General features: G+C 38.0%; 1 protein-coding gene across 1 annotated transcript; it reads right to left on the bottom strand.

The window, feature by feature from the left end:
• Positions 1-8,212: 8,212 nt before the first annotated feature.
• On the bottom strand, positions 8,213-9,886 carry LOC141701367 (uncharacterized). Its single transcript, XM_074505035.1, has one exon. The coding sequence runs from the start codon at positions 9,884-9,886 to the stop codon at positions 8,543-8,545; it is 1,344 nt and encodes a 447-aa protein (XP_074361136.1). The 3' UTR covers positions 8,213-8,542.
• Between the last annotated feature and the right edge of the window lie 341 nt (positions 9,887-10,227).

The raw sequence follows: 10,227 nt of genomic DNA, 5'->3' as shown, positions 1-10,227 counted from the left end.
AATGGCCTGGACATCGGACACTAACTTGTGGAACATGGTAGTTAGTTTCTCGAGAGCTTATTAGTGCTCTAACTATTCGAGAGATTGTTTGTGTGTCTCCATCGGATCAACACCGCTCTGATAACACTGTTAAGGTGGTTCTAACGGCTGTTCCAATTGCTAAAGAAATTAGAAGAAGTATAGGAAGAAGACAAAGAGTAGTTGAGGCAATTTTCTGACATTCCTTCCCAAAAACAAACATGACAATTGTAAAGGGAGAAAACTAAAAACTACTTCTAATAACTAGGGAGAAGTGGGGGAAGTTACTGGAAATGTGGGCATCCCCATTATCTCCTTTATTTTATAAGCAGCAACTAAATCAACTAACTACAAAGACTAATTCAAAATGGCTCACTGCCCTGCATAGGCTGCACGTAACATTAGTACAAGAAGCACACATAGATAACATGTAAAGCAATTAGAAAAAGAAATTTAAGACATGTTATCTTTTATAATTTATTTATTTATAAAAAAATCATTATTATGTAATATGATACAAAACAAAGAGGAAGATACATGAATTGGCGCGTGTCTTTGAAGAGACAAGGGACTTGAACTCCTTGCCAAGGTACACCTTCATTCCTATACATATAAATTATTAGCTAGTTTAATTGTTACCCCCCTTTTTTTGTTTTATCAATATTGTAACCATTTCTAACCATGTTTTGTTTGATGTTTGATGATTAGTCATATTCGGTTGCATTTGTGACTAGTTTAAATACTTGTTTGTTTATGTACACTCTTAAATACTTTTATCAATACATCGTTGTTTTTTTCAGGTTCTCATCAAATTAAAAAAGTTCTCTCCTCAGTTTCACTATATACATGTACAAAATAGGGCTCTGGAGCTCTTATCGCTCTTATCCAACTATAAAAATTTTAATCGTCCGATCAAAAGAAGAAGGGCCGAGATTAAAACATATATGGTTACTTTTTATCATGTTGGCTTAAATATTAAGTTAGGGCCTTATGATTAAGTTAAATAATCCATTAGTAATAGTGATATGATATGATATAAGTTACCCCCCTTTATATTTGCAATTGGAGTGGGCATGAAATTTAAGAAGTGTGTATTAAGTAACGGGAAGAGAGTAAGAGAAATGTCAAAAGTAGTGTGACTCGTCAGTATTGATAGATTGGAAAAGTAGATGAAAGTAGTTGATGAGATTATTTTTTACATTGAAATGTAAAGATTTGTGTTGAACATCCAAAAAACTAAAATGGTAAAGATTGGGTGGGATATAATTTGACATAATTTATCCTAAACAACTATATATATATATATAAATGAGGATCACGTACCTAAGGATGATCTCAGGGTATACTACTGATTTATAACCTTTTTTCCATATAAATACAGTAGGGTAAATTTGTAATTTCATAATAAGTTACTAGTATTTACCAAAATGCCATTAATTTTGTATGAGAGAAGTTTATAATCTCAGGGGAGTTAACTGAGGATGACCTCGGGCCCATTTTTCTCTATGTTATATGAGAAAAATGGGCCTAAGGATGAACTTAGGTAACTCCCCTGAGGTTATAAACTTCTCTCATACAAATTTAATGACATTTTGTAAATACTAGTAACTCATCCTGAAATTATAAATTTACCGTCCTGTATTTATATGAAAAATATTATAACATCAGGTAGTATCCTGAGGTCATCCTTAGGTACGTGATCCTCATGTTATATATATATAGTTGTTTAGGATAAATTTATGTCAAATTATATCCCACCCAATTCTTTACCATTTTTAGTTTTGGATGTTCAACACAAATCTTTACATTTCAATGTAAAAAATAATCTCATCAACTACTTTCATCTACTTTTCCAAATCTATCAATACTGACGAGTCACACTACTTTTGACATTTCTCTTACTCTCTTCCCCGTTACTTAATACACACTTCTTAAATTTCATGCCCACTCCAATTGCAAATATAAAGGGGGGTAACTTATATCATATCATATCACTATTACTAATGGATTATTTAACTTAAATCATAAGGCCCTAACTTAAATATTTAAGCCAAACATGATAAAAAGTAACCTATATGTTTTAATCTCGGCCCTTCTTCTTTTGATCGGACGATTAAAAATTTTTATATGTTGGATAAGAGCGATAAGAGCTCCAGAGCCCTATTTTGTACATGTATATAGTGAAACTGAGGAGAGAAACTTTTTTAATTTGATGAGAACCTGAAAAAAACAACGATGTATTGATAAAAGTATTTAAGAGTGTACATAAACAAACAAGTATTTAAACTAGTCACAAATGCAACCGAATATGACTAATCATCAAACATCAAACAAAACATGGTTAGAAAATGGTTACAATATTGATAAAAACAAAAAAAGGGGGGTAACAATTAAACTAGCTAATAATTTATATGTATAGGAATGAAGGTGTACCTTGGCAAGGAGTTCAAGTCCCTTGTCTCTTCAAAGACACGCGCCAATTCATGTATCTTCCTCTTTGTTTTGTATCATATTACATAATAATGATTTTTTTATAAATAAATAAATTATAAAAGATAACATGTCTTAAATTTCTTTTTCTAATTGCTTTACATGTTATCTATGTGTGTGCTTCTTGTACTAATGTGTTACGTGCAGCCTATGCAGGGCAGTGAGCCATTTTGAATTAGTCTTTGTAGTTAGTTGATTTAGTTGCTGCTTATAAAATAAAGGAGATAATGGGGATGCCCACATTTCCAGTAACTTCCCCCACTTCTCCCTAGTTATTAGAAGTAGTTTTTAGTTTTCTCCCTTTACAATTGTCATGTTTGTTTTTGGGAAGGAAATGTCAGAAAATTGCCTCAACTACTCTCTTTGTCTTCTTCCTATACTTCTTCTAATTTCTTTAGCAATTGGAACAGCCGTTAGAACCACCTTAACAGTGTTATCAGAGCGGTGTTGATCCGATGGAGACACACAAACAATCTCTCGAATAGTTAGAGCACTAATGAAGCTCTCGAGAAACTAACTACCATGTTCCACAAGTTAGTGTCCGATGTCCAGGCCATTAAGGAGCGCAATTCTGCCTCATCTTCTGGGTCAAGCCAAAGTAACATCATCGGGAATGAAAGAAAACCCTACCTGAAGCTCCACTTTCCCAAGTTTAGTGGCGATGAGTATACAGGGTGGATATGCCAGGCTGAACAATATTTCAAATTTTAAAATATGGCAGCTGAAGATCGCGTTAATCTGGCCTCATTTCATCTCGATGGTATCGCATTACCGTGGCATATATAGTTTATGAAATCACGTGGACCGATGACATGGGGGGAATTTACCACGGAACTGTTGAGCAAATTTGGTCCGACTGATTATGAAGACCCCTCGAAATCCTTACACCGACTCAAACATAGTACCACAGTTGCAGCTTACATTGAGGCTTTCGAACAGTTGTCCCACTGTGTCGACAACCTCCCGCAGTCATTCTTACTTGGTTGTTTTGTAGGTGGCGTGAAATAGGAGATTCGCTTGGAGGTGAAACTCAAGAAACCGCGCACCGTAGCGGATGCAATGGGGTTATCTCGGTTGGTTGAGGAGAAATTGAGCTTGCAATAATAAGTCATTCCTTCTACTGGGGTCTCCAATTTTCAGTCTCTTACTAAGCCCCCAGTCACATCAGGACTCCTGGGGACACCACCGTCTCAATGCCTTGCTCTACCCGCCCAAAATTCAGTACGCCGTCTATCAGGAGGAGAGGCCAGAGAACATCGGGAAAAGAGGTTTTGTTATTATTGTGATGAACGTTACATTCCGGGTCAAAAGTGCCACAAGCCACAACTCTTTATGACCAGTGAAGTCGACGATGCTGAAGACGGAGACAACCAAGAGGAAGAGGTTGTGGATACCCCTCCTGATGTTGAAGCCGTTGAGATCTCTTTCCATGCCATTTCAGGCACTATTCTACCCCAGACATTAAGACTCCCTGGTAATATTCGTAACAAAAATGTGGTGGTATTAATTGATGGTGGTAGCACCCACAATTTCATTGAGCAGTCAATGGTGGAACGATTCGGGTTAACGGTGGACACTGGGGTCAAGCTGGAATTGGTAGTTGCGAACCGTGAAAAGTTAGCTTGCGTGGGTCGAGTAAGAGGTCTTACAATTCTTATTCAGGGGTATATGATAACCACTGATTTCTTTGTTCTACCAATTACAGCTAGTCTAATTATCTTAGGTGTCCAATGGTCGAAGTCTTTGGGGCCTATTTAGATCAATTTCTAGAACTTCACTATCGGATTTCATCATGCTGGTTCAACGCACAATTGCAGGGGTTGAAGAGGTCTGATTTGACTTCCTTAATGACCAACGAGTTGATGGGAATATAGGGGTTTTCCTTCCTTCTCCAGTTTCACCAGGTCGAAGCAGAGCCTTCTTCTATGCCAAGCCCTTGCCTAGAAGTTCAACAGGTCTTAACCGAATTTGAGCAGGTCTTCCAGAGCCAAATGGATTACCCCCTAAACGTTTTCATGACCATGACATACCCTATTTACAAAAGACCGTATCGCCAACTGTATTTGCAAAAGGTAGAGATCGAAAAGCAAGTTACAGAGTTGCTGCAGAATGGGATGATTCGCCCCAGCCACAGCCCATTTTTGTCGCTGGTCTTGTTAGTTAAAACATTTTACGGCACGTGGCGTTTTTGTGTGGACTACAGGGCTTTGAACGACATCACTGTTAAAGATAAGTATCTGATTCCGGTGATAGAAGAGCTCCTAGATGAATTATATGGGACCACTATTTTCTCTAATCTTGACCTCCATTCTGGTTACCACCAAATTCGGGTTCGGAAGACTGACATTCCCAAGACAGCATTTCGAACACATAATGGACATTATGAGTTCGTTGTTGTGCCTTTCGGCCTCACCAATGCACCGTCTACTTTCCAATGCTTAATGAATGACATTTCTCGACATATCTTCGTAAGTTTATTCTGGTCTTCTTTGACGATATCTTTATTTATTCAAAATCTTTGAATGAACACCTTGGTCACCTACGTACTGTTTTGGGATTGTTAAGTGCTAATCATCTTTTTTCCAATCTTTCAAAGTATTGTTTTGGGTGGTTCAAGTTAACTATTTGGGGCATGTTATTTCCTGGGGTGGTATAGCAGTTGAAATAGATAAAGTCCAGGTCGTCCTTTCCTGGCCCACTCCGACTAATGAAAAAGGAGTCTGAGGCTTCCTGGGGTTGGCTGGATATTATCGGAAGTTCATCTAGGGTTCGGAGGTATTGCAGCTCCCTTACATAAACTAATAGGCAAAGGCTCATTTCTTTGGGATAAGAAGGTCGAGGCGGCATTCCGGGCGTTAAAGCTGGCCTTGACAACTGCTCCTACTTTTGCTCTACCTGACTGGTCTCACCCTTTATAGTGGAGTGTGATGCAAGTGGGGTGGGTATTAGGGCCATTCTTACTCAATATGGCAAACCTCTGGCTTATTTTAGTGCTCCTTTAAAAGGCACCATGTTTTCTTGGTCCACATATGAGAGTGAGATGTTAGCGATTGTGAAGGCGGTTTGAAAATTGCGTCATTATTTTTGGGTCGGCCTTTTGTGGTGAAAACAGACCATGTTAGTCTCAAGTACTTAATGGAGCAACGACTAGCTACTCCTGCGCAATCCAGATGGTTACCCAAGCTATTGGGATTCGACTATAAAATTGAATATAACAGTTGGAGTCTTAATCGGGGCGCAGATGCAGTCTCTCATAAACCCGAGTTTCATTTTCTAGGTGTTTCCCATCCATGTTCCACCATATGGGCGGATATTCAAGTGTAGGTACACACTGGCCCTTTTTATTTCAATTTGCCTTCATCATGTCCTCTTACAGTTAAAGGGAACCTTGTGAAATATGATGGGGTTTGGTTTAGAGATGATGCTATCTTGTTGAGTTCCAAGTCTCCTCTTTTATCTACCGTGTTGGCTATGTGTCACTCTTCTCCCGAAGGCGGCCATTTTGGGTTCCATAAGACGTTAACTAAAGTGAAACAGAAATTTTGGTGGTTGGGCATGAAAGATTTTGTGAAGCAGTATATTTGGGAATGTCATATGTGTCAACGAGCTAAGACGGATAGCATGCGGCCTGTGGGGTTGTTGCAGCCTCTTCCAGTACCGGAAAGAATTTGGGAGGATATTAACATGAATTTGTGGAAGGGTTGCCTTTACACCGGGTTCATAGTGGTGATGGTGATTGTCGATCGGCTCTCAAAGTATGCTCATTTTGTGCCTATGCGGCATCCGTTTACTGCTTCAAGCGTTGCTCGGGAATTTATCACCAACATTGTTTGTCTGCATGGCATTCCTTTAACCATTGTAAGTGTTCGTGATAAAGTGTTCATAAGCTCCTTCTGGCAGGCTCTATTTAAAATGCAGAGGTCACTATTATGCATGAGCTCTAGCTACCATCCGCAATCAGATGGGCAAACGGAGGTTGTTAATCGGATTTTAGAGCAATACCTGTGTTGTTTTGAGGGTGACAAGCCTAACAAATGGGTGGACTGGTTACCTTGGGCAAAATATAGTTATAATACCTCGGTTCATACTTCCACCAAGCTAATTCCTTTTTAGGTTGTTTATGGACGGCTTCCCCCTAAGCTCTTGCCATATGTTCCGGGCACGACTAAGGTCAAAGCTGTTGAAGACTATCTTCAGGACCGTGATCTGGTGCTTAAAACTTTGCACGCCAATCTCTTTGAAGCTCGGAACCGTATGAAGCAGTTTGCTAATCGCCACCGACGTGAGTTGGAATTTGAGGTAGGAGATCATGTTTATGTTAAATTATAATCGTACAGACAATCAAGTGTGACTACTAGATCATCGGCTAAATTAAGTCCAAGATTTTTTGGTCCCTACAAAATCCTTGCTAAGCTGGGAAGGGTTGCATATCGACTTGAGTTACCTCCTGGATCCTTAATTCATGATGTGTTTCATGTGAGTTGACTAAGGAAGAGTTAAGGCCCTGTTCCAGAACCATTTCCGCTTCCCGTCAACGAACCTGTCCAATTACATGTAGTTCCTCAACAAGAACTTATCTTGGAAGAGAGGGTCGTGCACAAAGCAAGTCGATATATTAGTTAAATGGGTTGGTCAGTCCCGAGAGAATGCGACATAGGAAAATAAATGGCATTTTGCACGTACTTATCCTCAATTTCACCCTGAGGACAAGGTGACTTCAAGTGGGGTGTATTGTTACGTGCAGCCTATGCAAGGCAGTGAGGAGACATAAGCCGTTTTGAATTAGTCTTTGTAATTAGTTGATTTAGTTGTTGCTTATGAAATAAAGGAAATAATGGGGATGCCCACGTTTCCGGTAACTTTCCTCACTTATCCCTAGTAATTAGGAGTAGTTTTTAGTTTTCTCCCTTTAAAATGAGTCTGGATCCTCTGTCCACTCCCTGTGTCCCCTAATATGTCCCCTCTACTTTTGTTAGTCAATTAGTATTTTTTTATGTTATCTGTACTCCCTCCTTATATTTTATAATAAATTAATTAAACAGAGTATACATCAATAAAATTGTACGCATATCAAGTTAATGTAGAATGTATAAAAGTCATATTTATTATATAATACCATGTTTATATCTATAAAATATTTTTAATTGATTAACTAATAGATAAATGAATATTTTAATAATTCGGATATACACCGTATAAACTTGAAAGAAACTAATAGATTAAAGGGGAAAAAAGAAATTTGTAAACAATAAATAATTGACCCATAAAAAAAGGAGGCATGTCAGATGACACAAGAAGCTAAATAATTAAATAATTGACCAATAAGAAAAAGGGAAAAGGGCAGGGACACAAGTAGGGGGCTGAGGATCCCGACTCCTTTAAAATTGTCATGTTTGTTTTGGGGAGGAAAGATGAGAAAATTACCTCAACTACTCTCTCTGTCTTCTTCTTGTACTTCTTCTAATTTCTTTGGCTATTGGAACAGCGGTTAGAACCAACTTAACATAATGCTCCAAAAATAATGATCATATGCATATCTTATATGATTATCTCATTCATCAATTACCTATCCATCGCACCTAGTTTATATCATTATCTTCAGTGCCAAGCCAAAAAAGTTTATAACGGTGAAAATACTGCACATAATAGGTGGATCGTGTCCCTTAAATTGTGCATATATAAATCTTGACAATTGATATATGCATGATTTATCTCCAAGAACAAACATGAAATTCAGTAAGAAGAGTATTACAATACCAAGAATGACCTTTGCATTCTGTAGCAATACAAAAGTTCTTCATCAAACAGTTGAGGTTTCAGCTTATGCTCAAATGGGGTAGATAGTAACTACTGTTGACATGTAACCTAAAGCATTACAAAAAACAATATGAAGTTAAAAGTACAATGAAGTAACATAAGATAGATGACCAACAATGTAGCAGTTACTGAAATGTGATAACTGCAGCGAGCCATGCAATTGTGTAAAGAATGGATGAATCTGTACAGTATTTGAATGAAAAGATTAAATATCAGTTTATAGCAGACCAAGCAACGCCTCATGGTTGTTATTTCCCATCCACCATTGCCTAAAACCAATTTCAGAAGTACTTATATCATCCTCTTCTGGAGCAGGCAAGTTAAGATCAAGAAAGTCACGAATCTCCGGAACTGGTTTCTGTATCACAATGCTGCTACTTGTAATACCCTGGCTGTTTTTGGCTTCAGCAATCAAATGTGATCTCTTGTGACCACCCAACGCTTGTCCTGAAGAGAAAACTCTAAAGCAAATTTGGCATTCATGTGAACCCCCCTTAATTATCTTTTTAGTTCCATTGCTTGTGTCTGTAGTCATTTCATGAGCAATGAGACTCCTGTTATCAGCAGGTGGTATTGGAGAAATACGAAGGTCAGCTGCAATCACCCTGTTCTCGCAACTGTTTATCAGGCCAAAGCAGCCTTTCATTTTCTTGTTACTTGCTCTGTGACCTCCAAGTGCTTGGAAAGTGTTGAAGGCCTTGTTACAAGAGGGACACTCATATTTTCTTCTCTGATCACATCCTATCTTGATCATTTCCATGTTGTTCACTTTATATTCAGGTCCTACGAAGTCAGGTTCTTTCCTCTTGCTTGGAATAAGTTTCTTGGTACCCAAATCACTTTCTTCATCAGATTTACTTGCATTGATCAAAGTCCTCTCTATCTCAACTTCAGACACCTGGAATTCTAATTCCTCAACTACTTTAGACTTCAGCTTATCATTGAGCATTATTAGTCCACCAACTTTGATTTCTGATCTGTTCATTTTAGGACCATCTCTTAAATTCCCATTTAATTTCTTCTTTAACTTGACAATCTCATCACCGCCAACCTGCTTACCTTCTGTTTTAGTGAACGACTGAGCATCTACGAACTCAGAATTATTAACAGAGGACTCACCGATAGATTTTAGACCACTCCAATTACTCACATCCTTAGAAAGCATAATCAAACACAAAGCAACTTCTTCTTGTTCTTGCTCAATTTCAGAAACAGATGCTGTAGTATTTGCATTACAAGATAAAGAAGATGAAGTTGCAGTAGTACCAGAAATTTCCATCTTAAAGTACCTTTTGGTTCTTCTTACTGATCTCTTTTTTCTTGGATTCACCTTCCCATTTTCAGATTGATCAGCACTAGTCCCGGAATCTTGTTCATCCACGCGAGTACGTGTAATTTTATCAGAATGGCACTTCATGTGCCCAAATAAAGCCTTCCAAGATGGAAAATCTTTTCCACATTCCTTGCAAATTTTATCGACATGAAGCAAAGTATCTTCACTTGAATCTTTAAATCGATATGTTTTTTTTCGGTTTCTCTCTGAGACCATAAGCAGCTGCATCAGACTCTACTAAAGTGTTGATACCACCATTATCACCTGCAGGCAACCTTTCAATTTTTGGAGCTTTTCTTGATCAGTTGGATGAATCACATGAGACCTCATGTGACCTCCCAAGGATCTCCACAAGGGAAGCATTTGCTGCACAATTTACACATGTAGTTTGCTTCATGATCTTTTGCCATCGAAATGATCAAACAAATGAATATTCAGATCAAGAACCAAAGAAAGTAATCTAAATGATCTAATACCTCAAACCAACACAAGTGCAGATAAAAATACAAAAGCACCTAGATCAAGAAACTAAATCAAAAACCAAAATCTGAACTACTTTTAGACATTGA

This window comes from Apium graveolens, unplaced genomic scaffold (assembly GCF_009905375.1).
Source record: "Apium graveolens cultivar Ventura unplaced genomic scaffold, ASM990537v1 ctg3784, whole genome shotgun sequence".
Taxonomy (NCBI): domain Eukaryota; kingdom Viridiplantae; phylum Streptophyta; class Magnoliopsida; order Apiales; family Apiaceae; genus Apium; species Apium graveolens.
The sequence above is the reverse complement of the archived record's forward strand: the minus strand, read 5'-3'. Positions and strand labels throughout refer to the sequence as shown.